Source organism: Centroberyx affinis, unplaced genomic scaffold (assembly GCF_046629955.1).
Source record: "Centroberyx affinis isolate AG114_WGS23_722 - 3 ecotype Tasmania unplaced genomic scaffold, CSIRO-AGI_Caff_v1 ptg003056l_1, whole genome shotgun sequence".
Classification (NCBI taxonomy): Eukaryota; Metazoa; Chordata; class Actinopteri; order Beryciformes; family Berycidae; genus Centroberyx; species Centroberyx affinis.
Genome location: NW_027281143.1, coordinates 312,757 through 335,636, shown reverse-complemented (window position 1 = coordinate 335,636; position 22,880 = coordinate 312,757). Strand labels below are relative to the sequence as shown.

Genomic DNA, 22,880 nt, shown 5'->3' with positions numbered 1-22,880 from the left:
AAAAACAGTTTGAGAAAGTTAATTACACACATGGGTATTTCAATGAAGTAGCTGAATTATGCACTTATTTGAGCCTCTCTTGGTACAATACTGAACTGGTGGATTTAATGTGCAGGGCAGCCATGTTTAGAGAGACATGAAACGATCTTTTATCAAAATGAGACTCACCCTCTGGCCAAACTCTCCAGGCTCTCCAGGTAAACCTTGTTGACCAGGAGGCCCCTGGGGAATGAAATTGCCACAATCAACTGTAGTTGATACAACACACGACTGGCGTTTTCATGAACACACAGCTGCTCAGTTCTACATGCATCTGAACAGGTGGCTTTTCCACAAAAACAAAGTATAAACTTGGCCAACGCAGGCAAGAGGAAATGTCTGGGAAGGAAGCAATAAATCCTGATCCTTACAGGAGGTCCTGGAAGTCCATCGGCCCCTGGAGGCCCAGGAGGTCCAGCAGCTCCCTGAAATAGGTCAAACATGCATTGTACATAAATATGCATTATACATAATATGTATGAATGAATTATAGTATAAATAGTAGAATTATAGTATAGATTATACATTGTTTGTGTCACTGTCATCTCAAACCTATATGTAAAGCAGCTGTCATACTGTATATAAACATTGAAAATGGTATTGTTGTGTTTCTGCATCCCATACACCAGCTTACAAAATGTACAATTACTCTGCTACATTGGTCAGATAAATTAAGTACACCAAAATATAAACCTTAGTGATGTATTTAAGGGTTTTTGTGCTCATATCCACAACTGTTATTTTTCCATGCTGAGGTTGATAGTGGCATGGAAAAGCTCCTACAGTGTGTGGTAATTCACACTGTCAAGTAGTTCACCAGAAGTAGGCCTAAAAACCTTTTATCGGATTTATCTATTAATGAAACATACTTCACAAACTATTTTATTATTGAACACTCGCTCACCGTTTCTCCCTTCAAGCCCTCATGTTGAAACTAGAATTAGAAGGAAAAAATGAATTCATGTTCACATAATATCAGGTAAAGACTTTTAAGCAGTTCACATGTAGCATTTTCAAACATCAATATATCATTGTACATATATCATGATACCTTGGTATAATTACTGTGAACAAATGAGACCATAGTCTGTTGATTGTTATTGCTGGTGTTTCTCAAAATTAAGACTACATTTCCCATAAATCCTGTTGTTTCCTGTTACAAAGGGGATGTTGCTTCTTCTGTCGAAAGCTTTCTTTTGGCTTTACTGAAGAAGATTTACATTTTCAAGCGATTTTAACATTGGCTTTTCACCCCTGTGAAATCTGTTGTTGCCAGAAACTCTGAAGGCTTTAGCTCTGTCTGCGCTGGAAGAACAGCGCCCTCTTCCTGTTTTGTGCCATAAAGAAATCTCCCTTTGTGCCGTAAAGTGGTACAGCAGATTTCACGCCCAATCCAATCCAATTTACAATGTAAAATGCAGTGTAGAGGCCAGTAGAGGCTGCTATTCTTCTCTATGATGGTCTTGTTTGTTTACAGTACTTATACTCAATTATGCCTCAAAATTGTATACCTTCAATAACATATTTCTATATACATATATTTTTAAATAAATACGATATAAACCTGAGTTTCTCATGCCACTCGGCTCTAAACATGCTTGCCAGTGGCTTTCAACCTTTTGGATCTATTTTGGGTGCTTACCACATCCCCAGGTAATCCGGCAGGGCCCCTCTCCCCCTGTGAGAAGTTCACACAACAAGAAAACACAACCCCTTCATTAGCATCAAGACTCTATGGGAGTAAAGTCCCTAGGGCAATATTGTGGTAATGATATGGCAAAGACCATAGTTTCTGTGATGAAGTGTTAAAATCTGTCTTTAATGTGGGCCTAAAGGAAAGTGAGCCTTATTCTGGCTGTGGGTTGGGCACCAAGATTGGTGCGTGTGTTTGTGCGTGCACTTGTGTGTGTGTGTGTGTGTGTGTGTGTGTGTGTGTGTTGTGTGTTTGCACGTGCATATGGGTGGGGTATATGCATGCGTACGCCACTGGAACAATCGTCAAAGTCAGTAATTACAGACAGACAAATGAACTCGGCTGTATTTTTTTCGTCAGACAAATGAGTGGGCTGACTTTGATGGTAGACGGAGGAGACAGAGGAATGTCTGGAAAGTAGAGACAGTATCCTGGGAGCTGATGGTATGCCTTTGAAATGATTTATATCGCCCCACTTTAATAACATTATGCTTAAGGCAATATCCTCTTTGAATTGCTTCTAATCAAGTGCAGAGGGTGTTTTGCATACAGTACAGAAGGGGAGGCCATACCTTATCTCCTTTAAATCCACTGGCCCCGGGTGCGCCGATCATTCCCCTCAAACCCTAATCAATGGTCGACAAAAGTTGCATTAATAAAAACACGCCAAAATCGGCCACAGTTTGCTAATATTTGAAGTCTGCTTGAAACTGCAGGAGCTTGACAGAGATTCAAAACTTACATCTATCCCAGGAGTACCGGGTTTTCCGGGCAATCCATCCAAGCCTGACTGTCCCTAAAATTGGAAATAAGAGTAGAAGAAACCAGGTATAAAGTATTGTAAACTCCAAAGAACAAAATATAGTTAAAGTGATAATCCATTCATAGAAATAAATGTCCGTTTTGCAATTCTCTATTGCTGACTGATCACAATAGTGATTCAACCTATATCCAGTTCATGAAAGCTTTTCCATTTGCTGTGTTAAACACCAGATGTCTGGTAGCTCTTTCCTGGGAAAAATCCTCTGGCACAAAGGAAGTGATATGTTTCACATTTCCAGTTTGTGTGTGATAAACAGCAGAAGAACTGGGTAGTTAACATGAGCAGTGATAGCCACCATGGCTGAACAGACAAAGAACAGAGCGCCACCTACAGAAACTCAAACTGCATCAACAGAAAATCCAAGGAAAAAGACGTCAGCGTACTGGACACACTGTTTGATTGACAGGTGATCTCTGCGGTGCAGAAACACGACAGCAATGAGCGCTTAGTACTAAACACAAAAAAAAACAAGTAACCTGCCTGCGGATTACCCCTTTAAACAGATGAATAACACAAGACAGTGGGCAGTTGTCTGTCATCCAAATCACATCCACAATGTTTAAAGCACGGTCATCTTGGCAGCTAATGGTGCTGAATGTGTGGCACATGTCTGTCGAGCGTGTCTTCCAGCCTCCCAGCTAACATCGCCCTGATCCAAACCTCATCCCCAGGTGCCTCCTCTAAACCGCCACTTCCCTTTATCACTTTAACTGAGGCAAGTGCTTTTTCAGACTTCACCTACAGGAAATTGCTCACTGACTGCCTGACTGACAGCTGGAAAACTCCAGCATCAGCAGGTTTGAAGGGAGCCTCAGTGTTACGCTTGTAGAACTTGCTGCACAACTTAGGCTCAGCGGTGGAGAGGAGCCACATGGCAAACAAATCTATGTACTGTTGCTGCATTAGTGCTTAGTATGTTACACTGACAGTCTGTGAAGGTCATTTAGTCATTTTTACATCTCCCCATGATAGAAATGTAGCTCCACTGTCTCTTTTATCTTCCTATGTGCCTATGTTCCTATGTAAATCATAATCAGAAGAGCCTCTTGACATATACAGTAAGGTGCATCAACAAATCAAATATTGCCTTAGTTGGAGAGGGTTGGTGTTGCTGGGAAATAATCTATCACTGATTTATTAGCACTCTGAATTGCATTCTCATATCATGGTGATGGCAAAGGGAGGACGCTGTTAGCAGCCCAGAGGAAACTTAAGACATCAACAAAGCCTTAGTAGTCCTGAATGAGCAGCATTATAGCCAAACGCCCCCACAGGATCCCAGACAGGAAGTTTGGAGAGTGAATCAAGGAAGCCACATCTGTTTGCACCATTACGCCTCTCAGTTCTCAGTTCCTCTGAGATGTGTGGCCTCCCTCAGAGAATGAGTTAACCCTGTCTACAGGATTTGTGAACACTCTATTCCATGCTGATTCAACTCAACACGGCTGCCGGTTCAAATCCCCGGACGGACTGGGAAAACATGGGTGGGGAAAGTGATTGAGTAACACTCTCCCCTCCCTCAACAACTACCACTGACGTGGCCTTAAGCAAGGCACTAAACCCCCAACTGCTCTCCGCCCAGTAGCAGACTGATTGTACTGGGCAGCTCTCAGTGTGAAACTGTATGAATGAGAAGCAAGGTGCTTTGGAGAAGAGCAAGTGTGATCAGTCGCCTTTCGACTGTTTAAGAAAAAAAAAAAAAAACTACTATTATTTCATTCCCACAGTGAAGGAAAGGTAGATAATATTTCTTACCCTGGTTCCTGTAGTTCCTTTTTCTCCTTTGATGCCTTTTTCACCCTAAGGCAAAACACAAAAACAGCATCATGATAGTATTCACAAACAAATACAGGCCTGTCAATCAGGGCTGATCATTAAGATTTAGTGAATCTTATTCAAATTATACTCACACCAACACCACTAAGTCCAGGTGCACCAGGAAGGCCCGCATCCCCTTGGACTCCCTGTATCGTACATAAAACAACAGCCACATAACATTGGTGAGAATTTATTATAACTTGTTACTCAAATAGGAATTCACCAAAACTGTCACTGTTACTTATTCAGTAATGTGGGCCAAGTAGGAACTGCCGTGTCAGGGTTGAACCAACTTAACACTTTCAACTGACCAATAAAGAAACCTCAAAACAGAAACCGCAGCTGTCAGTGATGAGACCCCCATGGCAGAACCATGACCTTTGACCTCTGACCTCATTCTCACTCTCTGTGTTCTCTTCCCATACAAACTTCAAAAGAAGAAAGTAATCTCCTGATATACAGTTGCAAGAAAGTCTTTCTTAAATTATTCGTAATATTTTTATCAGTTAGTCTTTCAGAACATGAATCAGTCTAAATGATACAGTGTAAGCCCTGCTCTCCTTTGCTGCATTCAGGGTATGTGGGAATAACCGTTGGCACATCTTGATATTTAAAGGAATGACTTGGAAGTGTTCACACATCCCGCCAAGATGCCATGATTGAAGTTTTCTGTTTCCTTTGTTGCTCCTAAACAGCTTTTGACACTGAACACACATGCACTTAGAAAGTGATGCATTTAAGTGTTTTACAGCAAACCAAACATTACAACGTAAACCTCAAACCAAACATCCAGCAAGTAGTTATGTCCTGACCTGACAGGGAGACAACTTACAGTGTGAAAATCGTTCATTTCATATGAAATGAATTGATCATTCCCTATATTTGCCTACAGGTTACCATCTGAAAGCTGAGGTGCACAGTATTTTCTAGTAGTATTTCCACCTTGAAAACTGAGGTGAACAGTATATTCAAGTCAAAAGCTCATATCTACCGTCTTTCCCCTATGAACTGAAGGCAGCATTTCCCTGGTTAGGCATTTCCCATGTTTAATCAAAAGGGGGCGATCATTCCCTCCAGTCGAGGCTAGGCCAGCCTGTCACAGTCCATTGGCCAAACCCGAGCCAGCACTCCTCCTCCTCTGTCTCTTTCCCTGTCCAGCTGCTGCTTCAGCTAAAGGAAAGTCAACCGAGCTGGTTCCCTTTTTCACAGGAAATCGATAACAGGCTGAGAGGTAATTGTCCAGAAAAATGTATGTACGCCCACTTAGCGGAACAAGGGCGTCTCTGAGAGCAGTGCAGGCACACAGAATATATGCTGCCTCTGAGGTTTTTTTTTTGTTTTTGTTTTTTCACATCAAAATTAAAATCCTCCAAAGATTTGCCAAACGAATGCACACTGACTCGTGAATGGATTAAAAATTGGACGACTACGTTTACCCACCTTTGCTCCAGCTTGGCCCGGCAATCCTGAAGTACCAGGCAGTCCTGCTTCACCCTATTTGAAAAAATAAATATGATAAAATATGAAAACATTTGCATATTTACACATTTGATGATGCCTACTTATGTTTTAAACATCTAAAAATTGCATTTCTTACTTTTTCTCCTTGGTCTCCTGGTAAGCCATCAATACCTGGCACACCACCGGTTCCCTATCAGATGTTTGGAAACACATAATTAATATGGGCGTCTTTACGATTCAAAATATAGAAATAAAGTCTCCACACGTCCGTCTTCACAAGTGCCGCACCTTCTCTCCTTTTTGTCCGCCAGCACCTGTCAACCCTATGCTGCCTTTATCACCCTGTGAATAGAAAGCAAGTGTTTACTATGGCTGTGCTTTAATACACAAGCATGCGTGATGGGCGGTAATGCAGGCGACGATGACGTGCTGTCAGAACATCAACCTGGTAGCATCACAGAATATGGTTTAGTACACGACTATCAGAGGATTAATGTAGAACAAAGTACACGTGTTAGGGATGAATTAATGGACGTGATTAATTGAACAAAAACAGAACATGACAGTAACATACCGACTTGGGACAAAAGCAGAAAGTTGAAATTATACACAGAACACAAAGGGTTACACAAGGCGAGATACACAAAAAAGACATACACAAACAAAACTTTTGAGCAATGGCTCAGGAGCCAGGATATGCTAACAGCTGTCGAGCCGGTTCACCAGGACCCACTATGGTCAGGTCACACGTCCAACCAAATACTCAAGGAACAATGGCTTCCCATTGTCTTTGAAAATGTTGCACTTTTGGTTTGTGCACTGATGTCATCTTCAGTGCCAAGGAATCCCTTGGAATTTTCAACGCTGGACCGGTTGAAAAAGTAATGGCTGTTAAATTGCACGGTACCACGATGTCGTGCCCACCGCAAGACTTCACTCTGCTTCATAAACCACTTTACAAGTCACAGAAGGCTGCCCTTTAATTATTTTAGGAGCTTATATCATTTTAACGCACGTCCCTTCTTTCATCACAGAGATTAGGAGAAGGTCCTTGCTCTGCTGTGCCCTATAACGAAGATGACATTATCTATAAAAACGTTGCTACATGGGGAATTGCCTGTTCTAGTCTGTTAAAGATGCAATTAGAGGCAATCAGAAGAGGATGAATTCACTTTCACCCCGTGCGACTCTATGACCGACATAGCCATTTTTAACCACAGCGTGGGGCCAACTTACGTCATTTTTTGCATCGAGTTTAAAAAGTTAACAACAAAATTGCAGCCTTTCTCTGCTGGGAAGTGAAGACAGATGCTCGTGCAGAAAATTAGAGATAGAAAAGCAACAGGGATGCTGTGCATTAAGGTCTAATTTAATGCAGTTTTATCAATAAACTTTTCAGCAATATGAAGTAGAATAAAACTTATGAAATGAGTATAGCTATCAATCTGACTGCATTACTAGTGTTAAAACATTCTTCAGGCCATAAAACTCTGGTCTTTTTTTAGCTAAAATGATTTGTGTGTCCACATGGCCATGATTTAAGAGCTTGAACTCGATCTCAGTGCTGTAACGTGATATTTAAGTGAGGAGAGAGCTAAACATGCACAGTAGTGTTTTTGTACATCCCCTGTATCATCCAAATTAATGTACAATACAGGTGCATTCTCACTACTATTGCATCCAAAGCAGATAAGACAAAGTAGAGAAGCCAAAAAGCTCATTGTGTCCCTTTTTCCAGACCACTTATGGCCATTTTAAGTATCCCTCTCTGGACATCTTGTATGATACATGCCTAGGATTTTGTCTGAAGGAATAAATTATACTGCGAGGCTCCCAGCTGGCACTGCCAAGCAATACAGAGGCTGTGATTTAAACAGACTGGGTGGGCGTCTGCGTGGGCCTGCCCTCTCTGCTACACATCCTCTGTGGTAACCTGTCCTGTAATTCTGACAATAACACAGCTATAAGCATTTTCCTAGCCACTCCCTTAGAGAGAAGGGAGATGTGTAATACTGTAAAAAAAAAAGTCATTTTTTCAGGAAATCTGATTTTTTTTTGTCTACATCTCTGCCAGATATACATGTATGTGAAGTATGCACGGAGACAAACATGTATTTGGGTTAAGATGTGAAGCCCATGCGTTGTCAGGATGGAGGAGTTTGCTCAGCAGGCGAAAGGTTTTCTTACCTTCAGACCTCTGTCGCCTTTGACAGAGATTACTTTGCCCTGCAAATAATTAATCGACATGGATCAATTATTATCGAGGCAGGAAGAAAAGCAGAAGAGGATATAGGAGGAAGGCATGCAATCTGAGATGACCGAAAGGCCTTTTTTTTTTTTTTAATCAAAAACGTCATTCACAGCTATATCTAAATCTACTAACAAAGTTTTTCTCATTGCCTATCAAAGTATCTGTCTGAAGCTCTGATCACAGGATTAAACACATGTTGAATTTCAATTAATCAGCTACAAGCTAATTAGCTATTATCTGTCTTTCTGAGAGCAGCCCTAAATGGAAAGCTACAGTTGTAAATGAGCACAATTGAAGTTTTTCATACAGTTTCTCCTTTTTCTCCTTTGTGGCCAGGGGGTCCGATGGCGCCCTGAAGGCCAGTGTCACCCTGAAAAGGTAGGCATGTTCACACAATGAAAAAGCACCACATACAGCCCTGAAACAATTGGGGAAAATGGAATATTTTGTTGCACACAAAATATTACTTAAAAGGAGCGGTAGATGACCTTTTCACCCTTGGGACCTGCAACACCGGGTGCACCGATCTCTCCCTGTAGGAAACGGAAATACAGACGTCTTTCGAAAGCCATGACATTAAACATTTCCACTGATCTGTGGAAGTGAGAGAGATGGAGGAAGTCTGCGGTGGAAAGGTAAAATCAGGCGACAGGTGCGTCATGGGGATCTTACCCTATCCCCAGGGGGGCAGGAGCAGTTGACTTCAGGGCCTCTTTTCTGCTCCCCAACTGTGGGCGTCGGAGTGGGAATCTCCAGTGGGGGGGCCTCCGTCACAACTCTTTTAGGGCACTGAAAACATGAGATTAATGGAAATAGTGATTATCAATTCCAAAATTGAGGATAGCATGACAGTGTGAAGGAGGTGGCAGGAATATCTAAAGAGCATTACACCAATGTGACTTGATAATAGAGGGCTTTCAGGTGATGTAATGCACCCTCTGGCGGCCATATTGGAGGTCCTCAGCTCTTTGGTAACAGTGGCTGTGAAAAGCTGGTTGTGTTTCTAAACGTATGACGTGGCTGTCTTGACAGAATTCAGTTAATTTCTTTAATTTCTGCTGTTTTTGACTGGGAACTGATCATTTCCCCATTGAAACATCTGATGTGTTTAGATAATGTCAGCTTGTTCGCTAGCTAACCATTGTATCTGGTCAGCTAACCATCACTCTTGTTGTTCATCTGATTTGCACACTATTTGATGTATAGAAGCTAGTGTTAGTAGACTATTCACTTTTATTTAGAATATTCTTGAATGGACCTACTCACACCACAACTATCTTTTTTACAGATGTCTCTTTTTCTATCCCAGTTATTATACATTTAAACATTATGAACTCACAGTCAGTATTCCAATAGACCTCCATGATGGTGCCAGATGTGGTTGATAGAAGGTGTGTGACACTGCAAAGCCTCTATAGTTGTCTTAGACTTGGTATAACCTAGTCTAAAAAGGTACAGAAAATGCACAATACTCACTGGCCCATTGGGAAGGTCACAGCAGGTTTCCAGCTCTGCGTGCTTGGAATCACAGTAAATCATCATCCTCTGGAGGTCAAACTGCATGGACAGAGGTGTTCAGAGCACTTAATGGATGAACAGATCAAACACACAAGAATAACCTTGGCTTACTCACTTTACAGCATCTCCAGAGGTGAGAATCTGGGGCAAACCAAAATGAGTCACTATAACTCATAATGGTCACTAATGTGAAGTTACTACACATGAGGGTAAAGACTCACATCAATTGGCACGCTGTCATAGAGCCTCTTTCCAATGACGGTCTTCCCTTGGATATCGATGTCCTCCCTGTCTTCAATGGGCAGTGTCTGGATGTGTTTGCAGTCCAGGTACAGAGACACAGACTTGGCCTCCACGCTGAGGGCGATCTTGTGCCAGTTGCGGTCAAACAGGTTGTCGACTTCGGGGTTCTTGAACACAGCTCTAACAGCATCCTTGGTGAGTCCAACAGCATTGTACTCCACCCCCTTGTTCTCACCGTCCAGGCGGATAGATACCTGATCAGTCACAGGCAGGATGATGTTAATGATAGGAGTTTGAAAAGTATGGCCATGGTTTGTGTAAATGGTAGTCAATTTCCGGCATTGAAATGAGATACACTGTCAGAAAACAAGGTACCAGGGAGGTACAGAGACTCAGTACTCAAGGGTCTCATGTTTAAATGTATGACCAGAAGTCCTGTTTTAATTCTGGCTAGCCTGACATCGGTAAATAGTTCCACGTTTGGCACCCATTCATTTAAAGAGGAGTCTAATAGTCAGTGAGCTGACCCTGAATTGACTTGCCCTGTAATTGGCCAGATCTGGAAACATAAATAGTTGAATCTATTCCTATTTACGTTTGGCCTACCCACCTGTGGGATTCCATATTTGTCAAAAACCTGCCAGAGGTACCAATCTTCGCGTCGTGAGGTTTTCCTGAACTTGAATGTCGTCACAAAGGCGTATTCATCTGGCAAACCTTGAGGAAACACATCTCTGTGGAATAAAAGCACATTGTCATTGGTAACATAAACTCTGCTATTATTTTACTTTATGAAACGGATAGGTCTGATCCTCAGCTATGATTGGGTGAGATGCATGCAAAGATGTTGTAAAACACCTAATAAACACATATTCTTCTGCTACGCAATAAACACTATATTGCTTAGCAGAAGAGTAAGCTTTAATTGGGAAAATTTAAAGATTTATTTATTAGATCTTTTGAGCTTTTCCTTTCTTTCTTTTTTAAATATAATTGTGTTACCACACTTTTATAAAAGCAGTAAGCAACTGGACGCTGTGATTTACAATGATTTTTAATAAATAGGCCTATACCCACTGTAAATAGGACATAATCTGTTTTGACAATACCACATAATTTTTTTGTGGTAAATAAAACTTAGCCTGGCTTTAACACACAATGCTTCAAATTAAAATTTCCCTCTGTTACATTAAGAGAACAATAGGACAGTTGCAAAAAATGCCAAAAACGTATTTATACATGTTGATGCCCATTGGAAGAAAACCTATTTCCAGTGTCCATTCACTTCAAATTAATGTCATATACATGTACAGGTACATTTTTGGCCTTTGTTTGTATGGTATTTTTTTTGTATGGACAATTTTTGTTTACTTTGAACTATGTCTTAGCACCTATGTCCCCTCGTAGCACCTATGTCCTGTTGGACCAGAACTTAGCTTGTTGCACTGTCTCGTAGCACCTTTGTCCTGTTGGACCAGAACTTAGCTCTATAGCACTTACTCTCGTTGTTCTCTCCTATCTAGAAACTTGCTTGTGTTGTATGCAAATCTCATGTGTAAGTCGCTTTGGATAAAAGCGTCTGCCAAATGTGAAATTGTAATTGTAATTGTCTTTATACATTTTCTGAAGTATATGTGAAATATAATTTTTGCAGTATGGGGATGCCTCTCATGTAGTTTGCATTGTTACTTCAGTGTCAGTGTACAACATTATTCAGGCATGCTTATTCTGTATATTGGATCATGTTCGATTTCAGCAATTCGGCATCTGAGTGGTCACTTACTCTGTTTGCTGTACAATTGGCATAGTCCCAAGGCGAACATAAGAACTTTGGCCTTCATCAACTCTGGTTCCCAAAATGTCTCTCACATTAAAGTAGTCCATCAGGTCAAACCCTGCAGCAATAGGGAAAATAGCCTTAGTTGGACTCTAGACACACATACACACACACACACACACACACTCACAAAGAAAAAAAAAAGCATACAAGGCACTTCAGTCATGTGAAGCTGAGTTGTGGTTTTGTCCAGATTTCTTGGGGATGCCTATGTTTAATTGGGTCAGTCCCACCACACCCTACAGCCACTTTATTTGTGGCTTTTTGGATAAAACTTGAACTCACATTATTACTGAATAAATGGAAAAAAAACAGTTTGTTTGCCATTCAACATTTGTTAGATATGCTGCCAGAAGAAAAAATAAAACAGTTACCATATGTAGCTATGTCACTGGTAAGCTCTAGTGTGTGTGTGTGTGTGTGTGTGTGTGTGGGTGGGTGCACGTGTGTGTGTTGAGCTAGAGCATCTGATGTGAAGTGGCAAAACCACAGACCATATTTAGGTGGTTTAGAAAGGACACTCCCTTGTATGACAAACAAGTGCTGTAGCTATGGCGATGCCAGCAGGATCAGGGCTTGTACTGCACTAATGCTGCCAGTTTATCCATTTGATCTCACTGAAAGCCGGTGGTTATGTTGTGCAGATAGAGCATTACTGGATGCATAATGCCATAGAGGGTCAAGTAGATGATGTCAGCCTTGGGATGTTCTTGCATGACTTTTGAAATGGACCAAAATGGGTTTCCGGTGGGAACATTAACACCAATGCACTACTCATCATTGTCTGGACCATCGACAGAGGAAAGCGACACATTATAAAGGCGGTAATGTGAGAGTCTTGCAAAAGCTTAGTGGATGTCTTTGGAAATAGCCTGGAAACAGGTGGCAAAGCACACAGGCTGCCCCTATGCCATTAGCAACAGAGTAAAAAATAACATTAAAAACAAGGGCCTCATAACAGGCTGAATAACTGAGGGGACCAGCAATCCGCCACAGCCACGTTGTCTGTCAGTGAAGGCCACCAAGCGTCTCAGATGCAGAGCTGGGGGCAACATGTTAGAGTACTCAGATTACTGTTTTGTCTAACTAGTAACTTAATGTGGTAGTTTTTCAATTTTTGTAATATGTTATCAGTTACTTTTTTAAATTAGAATATTATTACTTTTATTTTTCTTTCATATTGTATAATTTATGTTTATGCATTAAAAAAAAGTGGGAAAAAAGTGAAAACTCTAAAAATGGAGCAATAGCCATGCACTGCATTTTAAAACGATCAACAACACACTTGGCAGCACAACACATATTGCTACAGCATGTTTCTGAAGTGGGGAACTAAAAGGACTCCAGCAAGTTTGATACTGTAGTATGCATTAATTACTTTTACTACTATTTTGATACTGTTTGTTACTATAATCTGTTGTGGTTGCTGGTTCTTCATTGTTCCAATGGGGACAATAAAGTCAGTAAGTAAGTAAGTTACTTTTAGTAAAGAGTAACTTTGTAAGGAAAGTTAAGGAAAGTAAAGAAGTAAAGTAACTAATTACTCTTACAAGTAACTTTCCCCAGCACTGCTACTGAGCGCTGGTGATTCTATTTGACACAGAATTCCACCGACTGATGTTTTGCTAGTCATCAGTATTGGTGAAGGGTTGGTGAAGAAGCCATGCAGCTGTTAGGTTTCCTGGCCCTGTGTTCCCTGTGTCACCATGCGTGCACCATGCACATTCGCTCCCCACGCTGTTCCTGTGGCTGTTTGCGACGATCTCAGCACAGACCTGTAATTTGGACTGGCAACGGAGAGTGTATAATCAAACCCAAAAAGTTATTTTGGACAGCCAACAACGACCAATGGGGTGATCTGCGGGAAAAGCCAGATGAGTTCACTGACTGGGAAAGGCAAGCGCATACACATGGCATTCTTTTGATCAGAGCAGATGGCAACGTGCGTGCAGTAGACAGCGGGGACGGAGCCGCAAACACACTATGGTCTCTTCTGTCTGTTCAATACTTCTGAGGGGTCAGACTAGACAGCCCATGGTAAACACAAGTCTGACCCAACCCACAGTTGATAATCAGTTGCAAGCAGTCTTGAATCACAGATACTGCAGCATTTGTGGTGTAATTATAAGTGGGAGCCTACAGGAGCCGCTAGCTGTAATGACGATAAGTACTGTTTGTCTAGTGCTTCACTGTATGGAGAGAAAGTCTCTAAGCGCTTCGCCACAAATTGCTAATCCTAACCTGTTCCTTGTGTCTTTGATTTGCTTTACTCAAGTGTACTTGATGTTGTATTCCTTTGGGCTAGCCCACAGTTACAGACTTCTTCCAAGAGTTTGGCAAACCCAGGAGAACATGTTGAGACCGATCCCTATATAGCAGGGGTTGCCAAACCTTTTCATGTCAAGGAGCTTTAGAACACGCACAGACCCCAAGATTTGGTCCCAAGAAACCGCATCTAAAGATTTTTGCTGTTTGATATGATTTTATACAGAATTACATAACAGTAGTAACAGCAAAACCTATAATCAAAATCCTTGTACATACTCCAAACCAACATCTAGGGAGGGAAATAATAGTAAAATGAAAATATTCTACATTTTCCTGGGGACCTGCTGTAACCCCCGCAAGGACCCCTGGTGGTCCCCGGACCCCACTTTGGGACCCACTGCTGTATAGGAGACCATTAGAGTAAATGTAAGCTTGCATCATAAAAGTAACCAAGGCTTTAAATTGTGTAAAACCACTGGTCTCTTCTCGTGAGCAGCATTTATTTTGTGCGGCTGGTTCAATGCAAATAACATATAAATCAATGCAGTGTATATTTACGTTGTCTTCCTTGTTTACCTAGCTTTCATTTACAAGAAAGGGATTGCTCTGGTGAAAAGAGAGTTGGATATTGCATCGGACTCGGAAAGATAAACAAAACAAACCCCAACAAATGTATTTCAATTACAGCAGTCTCACTTGCAGCATAATTGACAAAGTTCTACAACTGCTTAAAACAACATCGGTGGGTTTCAGTGATTTATGCAGATTTGTCTTTATTCCTTTGCCGTTCAGAGGAAACATATAACCACGTAATTAGCACTGGCATTGTGGAGAGGATGTGATATTGTGTCTCGACAGTGGGAACCGATGCTGTCGTCTCCAATCTCCATATTTCCAAATCACCCTCGATAGGCTAGCTCTTAACTTTTACCAAAAAGTCATTTTGAATTGGAGCAGCGAATTCGGGAGGGTGAGAAATGTCACCACCATGATTATATACATTTCTGACATTTCTCAAAAGCCTCCCTGAGCCAACAGCAAGGGTTTCAGTGAGTTTTAGTGTCCCATAATGGTATAAATTTTGTTTCAGAGGCTTTTCCAACCTGACAAGAATACAATTCTGGGCGGAAACAATGAATACTCCAAATTTTTTGGCCTGAAACTGGAAAAATGTAAAGATATTGAGTACTAGTACAAAATATCTGTCAGCAGCTTTGATACAAAAATGTTGGTCTCTGTATTGGCCTTCAAAAACCCATATCAGTAGAACCTACTCCTAACACTAAATATCTGATCAATGTGCCAGCCAAATGCGTCAACAATCTAATATTGTAAAACACTGCACCTACTGCATTGACATCTCCTTCCAAGTCCTACATAGCAGGAGTCAAACAGTCATGCCTGTGTCTGTTTTTTCTATTAGTGTGATGGATGTGGGTGGGAGACATAGACAGGAACTCAGATTCCCAAAAGACACTCTTATAACAACATTCGACCTATCTGGCTAAGCACTATTCAAGATTTCTGAGAAACCTTTAACACACGGCAGCTTGAAATGACAAATAACGGAGAACCAGTAATGCGCTTCATTCTTGTGAAAACTAGTTTAACTGCTGAGAACAGTCCAGTGTTTTTTCCCTGATCTAACTCTGTAAAATAAGATGTAGACAATGAATGTGCGTTAAATCCATTCCTTAAGGTCAGAGGAGTAGCGCTAATGTGTTTTTTTATTTCCAAGTCATGAATAAAACCAATTCATTTTACCATCTGGATAGAAATGGAGAAAAATGTCTCTGTGATGCAAATTAGTTTATATTGCCTAAACCCTTGCATTTAGAAAGTCTTGTCATCGACTTTCTTCATGTGAAAAAAAAAATTGATATGGGAATGTAAGAAGTAGTCTGAAAAGTAAAGAGCTGACTTGGCGGTGGACAAGTACTCCCAACACTGAAGGTCACTGTTAGGAAAGCAGGCGTTCTCACTCACCTGGAACCTCTTCAAGACCAAAACTGGTGCTGTTGGGCTTAAACCGATCAGGTTGTACCTTCATGTTTGGACACAGCACATCTGAGGAAAAAGGACAATAATTTGTTTAGTTAGACGAGCTGTAAGTGAGAGGAAAAACCTTAGGTTGAACAGAAGGGAGCTGTTCACACGCTTTTATTGGCCGACTTGTATCGTACGGAGTTAGCTTTTGGAAATCTAATTGCATGTTGTTGTTTTAGTGCTACGTTTTACAACATGCAGCCTTTCAGAAACTTTATGAGGAGTTTGATTGATTGGGTGCTATGTGTGGGATTGTTTTAGGTGGTGGGAATCTCATTGAAACGCACCCTTTGGACTGATACGTGATCTGCAGAGCTGTGCCACAGACAGACTGCCCCCTCGTCGTCTGGGGGTGGGGGTGGGGGGCAGACAGCTCCAAGTAGAGCAGGGGGCACATCCACAGGCCCAAGAGGTAACAGTTTTAGATTTCCACACGCGCATATTTCAAAAGCTTGGCTGACCTAAGCAATGCCAGTGGTGACAGTGAGAAAGGCAAAACCGTCTGGATAACTTTACATTGGCAGGGTTTTTTTTTCTATTTGTGTCAAGATGCCAGCTTTACTACTACAGAACATGGATACGAAACATGTTTTACTTAAAGAGAAGTAAACACTGGCTTAGAGACTGTGATTGATGGTTTTTAAGCTGCACAAGACATGATTTTTATATAAAAATACACCTGTCTTATCAGCCTAAATCACAAAGTGGGGCTGCAACAGAGAACAGCATCCCATCCCCACTAATTGAAACACCATAGATTAATCTATCTGCCATAAACATGAGCGTGCTGTTTACTGACGTCACCTTACAGGATTTCTGGGTACTGAAACTCAGTCAGTTTTCAATCAGTTATCTCTCACTGCCATTTGGAGCTGCCAACATGTCTAGAGCAGCTTTAACATTATGATATTTTAGAACTTCAAATTAGGATTTCAGCCTCGTTGGAGCTACAGATTTTTTTTCCTATGGAGACTACCATTGACTCACGATGGACAAGGTGAATAATGATGACAACCCCCCTGGCCCATCCCATAGTGCAAGGTGCATTTTGGATGCTGCCATCATGTACCTAGTCTGTTTACAGGATCATCTTATTGAATATAAGTCCAAAAATGTGTCTGTGTCCTGACTGTCTGTGTGAAATACTATCTGTTGCTGAAATATCATGAAGTAGTCAGACACCCAAAGTGCCCTAGTAGATCATCTGACAAACATGTACTATCAAACCCTGTAATTTTCTTAAATCACAGCCATAAAAAAAATGTCAAGTCAAAGAGGCTTTTAACCTTTGCGGCATCTATTATGAGGACGGCTCTGTTGACATGGCTTGTTTTTCTGTTCCATGCAAAGTCTAGTGTTTGCATAATGGGAAAATCCAAGAAGCTAATTTAACTGTGACTGTAATAACTGTCAGTATTCACAAGCTCTTTGATAATTCCACAAAAGGGCCTTATCTACATTTCACATGGTTTATTTCTGACTTCTGCTGTATATTTTGTCTTTGTTTGTCTCTGTATCTTGGGTTGGTTTGTTTAGAAGTGAAATTGAAGGAGTTTGTTTTTCTTCTGTCTTAAAGTCTTTTTAAAGTGATAATGGAAGGTCTTCAGATCCCTGCAGGGACACACAGTTTATACTGTTTATAAAGCCAGCGAGTCTACCAAAAATTACAATCCTGTGAATGAATGAGAGTACGTCACTCCTTTTAAAGAAGGTGCTGTAGCTGCACCCTGAGACTCCCTGCATTTGTGGCCCTAAAGCTATAATTTAGGGATCCGCCTAAGAGTTAAAATGGAAGCAATGTAAAGCCTGGACTTTAGGGTTGAATATGTCAAACAGGTCCATAGTATCAGCAGAAACCCAATCATTACACACCTAACAACCACAATGAACCTTTTACACTGTTTGCATCCAGAATGAGTTTAATTGTTAATCCCTACTATTACCTGCATGTCACATTACACCTTTAATTTCTTATAACATCCGTCTTACACAGCAGCTTTAATTCTGGAGTGCTGTGTCACTGGCAAAAATATGGGTCATGTTAGGTCAAATGTGTGATGCTATGACCTAGTTTTCTCAAGTGAGGCCAACTTGCCTTCTGCTCATCAACCAAACTAGTACAGAATAAATAAAGTGTCCATTTTTAAACATATAGATTAAAAGGTGAAAACATTTAACATGGACGTTGAACTGGCTGTACTGGACCCACTTGAAACATTAGAGCTATAATTTTCTGAGCGAAAATAACTTTAGCATTGCTCAGCGAGCCAGTTGTGCTGACCACTGATATACTTAGAGACGCACTCATGGTGATTTTAGAGATTACAGAATGAAAACACTGGATAACCATGAAACTTTTCCTTCAGTATAAATTTAGCCAATGGATAGCTCTACACATATAACTTGCTGTACAGCATGTGTCATGGTTAACGTTAAACAACCTACTTTATTGACTCCTTCATAGGCAGATTGGAATCTATGGTGTCAAAGACCAAGGTCAAAGGTTAAGGGCTTTCAAATGAATCTAAAAGCTGCCTTTGGAGCGCAAGTGGTTAAGTATCACTCTCCAAGTCCGTTAAATAAGAATAAAGACTTTCAACAGTGTGAACTGACTCTTCTTTCAGGGGAGTTTTTGCCATGTCAAACTTGACACTAGAGCCAGATTAAAGTGAGAGTTAAGAGTTTGTCAATGCTTATCTATGTACTAAACCATGTAATCATGTCATTTCCGCTGCTGTATTTACTGTTTGCGGCAAGGACTTCAGGCATCCTTTTCTTTCCTGTCCGGCTAATTTTAGGTAGGAATTCAAACGCTGGAGTGCAAAGCATCCATCTTCTCCATGAAAACACATACACAGATGCTTTTCCGCATCCTTACACAACTACTGGAGAACATAAAACTCATTTGTTTGTTTGGCAGATTTCAGCCAATTTATTTATAATGACTAAATAAAACAGTGTTAGATTATTTTCTGAACCTGTGTGTGATTTTCTTGGTGCACTCTGGAAAAACCATTGAGGTTAGGATAACGCAGGCTTTCCAGTGCTACACACCTCCGCACCAGAGCAGCAGTCAAAAAGGCAGCTCTACCACAGAAATGTCCTGGTTAGAAAACTGTCATTTACAAGCCAGTTTGTGCAGCGCCCACCTCACACAATTTATATTCTGTCAGCAGCATGGAAGGAAAGAGGAGCCCTAGTCCAGAGGAAGTCAGTGATAGTACAGTATGCATGTGGGGTTGGGGTGGGGTTTCGTGGTTAGGGTCTTTCCTTGGTGTATGGTTAAGGGTTAAAATAAGAGTCAAATTTGATTAAATACAGAGTGAGGCAGGTCTACCACTTCAAAAAGAAAACTGTGGTATGCAAACTGAGTGATGTGTTGGCAGAGAGCCAGACTGGTGACTTACTCTCACAGAGCCTCCTCCTCAGCCTCCCCCTGATCTTGTCAATGGCATTGAAGTCTGTCACGTGGAAGACATGGGCATTCTTCGGCTCAGCAGCAATCTCCTCCAGCTCCACTTTTAGTGCCTCCCCAATGCCCACGGCGAACATCCTGATCCCCGCTTTGGCGGCTGCCTTGGAGGGCTCCAGAACATAATCCTGGCTTCTGCCGTCCGTAAGGAGGATGGCCACCTTCTGAATGCCCCTGGCCGCGGGCCTCGCCCCGTTCCGCTCAGTGAAGATGTTGGTGGTGGTGTAGCTGATAGCGTCCCCGGTCATTGTATTTCCCCCCAGGTAGCGTATGTTACGGGCAGCTCTCTTCACCTCCTCCAGGGTCGTATGTCTCCCCAGGGTGAACTCAGTGGTGGGCCTGTCACTATAGCGAACCACGGCCACTCTCGTCTTGTCAGGTGCCACATCGAAAGACTCCACCAGGTTGGCCACCCACTGCCTGATCTTCTCAAAGTTCTCCTTTCCCACACTGGAAGAGGTATCCAGGATAAACGCCAAGTCATAGTGGACATTTTTACACCCTGTAGTGGGTAGACAGGTTTAAAGAAAATTACACATCAGCAAGTTTCCGACACACAGTAAGCTTTACCAGTAGTGCTATCTCTGTATGTTCAACCTTGATGGTCTTACCTGCCCTCTGTGCTTCCACTCTCTCTCCTGAGAGAGTTACGGCCAGGATGACCAAGACCAGGGTAATCCTAAATCCCACTCGTAATTCCATCTCGGCCTTGATTTGTTTCTTTTTCGTTTAGGTTATTACCACCATCAAGTTTTCCTATCTGTGGAGAGGTTAGTAGAAATATCAACAATTCATTCAATTCATTGCATGTTCTCAATTAAGTTGTCACCACTGTAGAAGTCCTCCATTGTGGATCTATCCTGTATCCATCCTGCATTTGTACTGCAGTGGCCACTACAGTCTGTCCATTTTTAAATGACTGTATAGGTATCTCGTAATACAAATCTAGTGTATCTCTAATGACTGGTTGCTAGACCATTCCTTGCACCTCCCAACTCTGAATAATGAACAGAATTTGTTTTATAAATAATTTCTCTCCAACAAGGAACAAGTGCATGAAGCACTTCCTGTAGTACAAGAAGCTAGTAGTTAAAAGCTGGGCTATTGCAATGGCTACATCTGTTAGACTTCTTTATTCACCAGGGACTGGTGAAAATCTGATTTAAAGCTGCACTAGGCAAGATTTTTATGTAACAATAAACTATAACAATACAACATGAACTCATCTTATCAGACTAAATCACAAATTGGGGCTGCAAACAAGGAAGAGCATCCCATCCCCACCAACTGAGACACCTTAGATTCACCCTATTTGACCAAATTAATTTCTGGTGTCACGGAAATCTTCTCCACCCACAGGAAGCCATGAATTGAAACTTAAGAGTGAATTACAAAACTCTCTCAGAGTAAGGTTAGAGGAGAGCCCAGTTTACTGACATTGCATTACATGATTTCTGGGTAATGAAGAAATTCAAGTCTGACACTTGGGGCCACCAAAGTCTGAAGTTGCCTAGCACTGCTTTAATCCACTGTTGTGTTGTACAGGCCAGAGTTCTTTGTTTGATTAATTTATGAGGCTGCTGTGGCTGTGTGGCATTGACAGAAATATGTCATGTAAACACAAAACTATTCTTACGCTTATTGTACACCAGTGGTTGTGATGCCTGCCATTAAGACTGGTGTGTCACTGACCATAGCCATAACATGAACTCATCCTGACTAGAAGTGTGTCTCTTTGCTGGGGTCAGTGGGGGAGGTTTGGGAGTCTGAGTTATGCACAACTTGGAAAGCTATAATACGAGTCCCTTATGTTCTGAAAAGCTCTTTACCATCCTTCACAAACGTTTGTGCTCGCTGATATTTCCATTGACGGTATTTCAAAGGAGGTATTTCTTCTCCAAAGGTGAATGCTAAGAATTGGCATCCAGATCTAGTCTGCTGTCAGGAACGTACTGGATAGGATATTTAATAGAGGGCATATAGTACCATGGGAACTAGAGCTGTTATCAAGTGATCCAATGTCTGTACTGTATTGCTCCTAATTGGCATAGAGTGCAATAATTCTGTCCTCCAAGTCATTTCACACTCACAGTATCTGTCCTGTTTTGCTGTTGCACTAATATATGGGAAATTTCATTGGATTTAAAAAATATTGGTGTTTGGGATGGTGTAATTCAAGTTCATCTGCCATATTTGTAGTATATTTTAGACCTTGTTAAGGTTACTTTTTAAGGTCAGTGGAAGGGGTCTAAGAGAAGGCCAACAAGGCATCAATTGAATATAATACATATAATTACTATTTCCTTGCATGATTTTGATAATGAAACAACTGGTTTGTACAGAAAGTGGGTCAAGGAAAAGCCATGGAGGGACATTTTAAAAGCTGAGATATTTCAATTTAAAAATCAAAACAGCGATCGGTTGACTGTGGCTTGGTTGTTCTAGCGTTAAAGCCTGTAAAATGGAAAAAGAGCATTATTTACTGTAAGTAATACAACCTCTTCTGGACTCCAGATGCAATTGGCCTTATCTGAAACTCCACTGGGCCATTTCTGCTACTTAGTTTCACTGGTGCTATTAATGAACAGAATAGGCCTACTTGCTGAATAATTGCCACAATTAGTGTGCATTTAGAATCTGAGAAACTCAGCCCAGCCCAGATTTGATGAAAAAAATCCTCAACCACCCTCTGAAAGCAGCTGAACAAGATTTGAATTCATGCTTATAATCCTCTTTACTCAACTTAGCGCAAGTCTAACATATTCTAATTTGTCTCCCTTTCATCTCTGATTATATTTAAATGTGCGGGTGTCCCAGCGCTTCGTTACATTAATTCACATAGTTTTACAAGGAGATAAAGCATTTTACAAGCATCTGTAGGTTTTTCCAAGGGAATGAGTAAAAACAAGCTGGTTTGTCTCTGTCAGCATCTAAACCTGAGACCAGATTCTCCTCCTTACAAACTGTGGGTCTGTATCATCGGGCCTGTTTCCACTTCCTCTCTCAATGGTAGACCTGGGATTACAACCTAGATGTGTATAACAGAAGCCCCCCGTTCATCACTCCCAAAATGTAAAAAGCAGAAACAGTTTTTCCATGTGCAATCCAAGGAGAGGAGAAAAAAATAGGAAGTGGGTCCAAAAGTCCCTTCTCTGATAGAGCATCTAAACAGCATGTTGCTACAAGAGAATATCTTACCAACAATTCAAAATTGCAAAGGAATCCAAAAACTATTTCAGAGACCCACTTTTCAAAGGAGGATGGCAGTGACAGACAAATGATTGTACAATTTATCAGACATGTTTACTTTATTCTTACCTGGCTTATCAGTTGGCGTTACTGGAGGTGGCTCCCTGCCTCCAGCACTCGCACCCTAAATCAGCACTGGGGCAGCATCATCCTCAGGTGATA

At 41.3% G+C, this 22,880-nt stretch overlaps 1 protein-coding gene across 1 annotated transcript in view; it reads right to left on the bottom strand.

The window, feature by feature from the left end:
* col22a1 (collagen, type XXII, alpha 1) overlaps positions 1-22,880 on the bottom strand; it is a 45,980-nt gene extending 23,100 nt beyond the window's left edge. The window contains exons 1-23 of the mRNA XM_071537477.1: positions 22,788-22,880; positions 20,081-20,229; positions 19,405-19,971; positions 15,938-16,018; positions 11,630-11,741; positions 10,457-10,580; positions 9,825-10,100; positions 9,562-9,642; positions 8,758-8,874; positions 8,574-8,618; positions 8,393-8,455; positions 8,022-8,060; positions 6,123-6,176; positions 5,971-6,024; positions 5,814-5,867; positions 4,466-4,519; positions 4,311-4,355; positions 2,475-2,528; positions 2,305-2,358; positions 1,682-1,717; positions 944-973; positions 411-464; positions 169-222 (exon numbers count right to left, since the gene is read on the bottom strand). Coding sequence (XP_071393578.1) covers positions 169-222; positions 411-464; positions 944-973; positions 1,682-1,717; positions 2,305-2,358; positions 2,475-2,528; positions 4,311-4,355; positions 4,466-4,519; positions 5,814-5,867; positions 5,971-6,024; positions 6,123-6,176; positions 8,022-8,060; positions 8,393-8,455; positions 8,574-8,618; positions 8,758-8,874; positions 9,562-9,642; positions 9,825-10,100; positions 10,457-10,580; positions 11,630-11,741; positions 15,938-16,018; positions 19,405-19,971; positions 20,081-20,171 — 2,139 coding nt within the window. The 5' untranslated portion in view covers positions 20,172-20,229; positions 22,788-22,880. The remainder of the gene's footprint in view (positions 1-168; positions 223-410; positions 465-943; positions 974-1,681; positions 1,718-2,304; positions 2,359-2,474; positions 2,529-4,310; positions 4,356-4,465; positions 4,520-5,813; positions 5,868-5,970; positions 6,025-6,122; positions 6,177-8,021; positions 8,061-8,392; positions 8,456-8,573; positions 8,619-8,757; positions 8,875-9,561; positions 9,643-9,824; positions 10,101-10,456; positions 10,581-11,629; positions 11,742-15,937; positions 16,019-19,404; positions 19,972-20,080; positions 20,230-22,787) is intronic.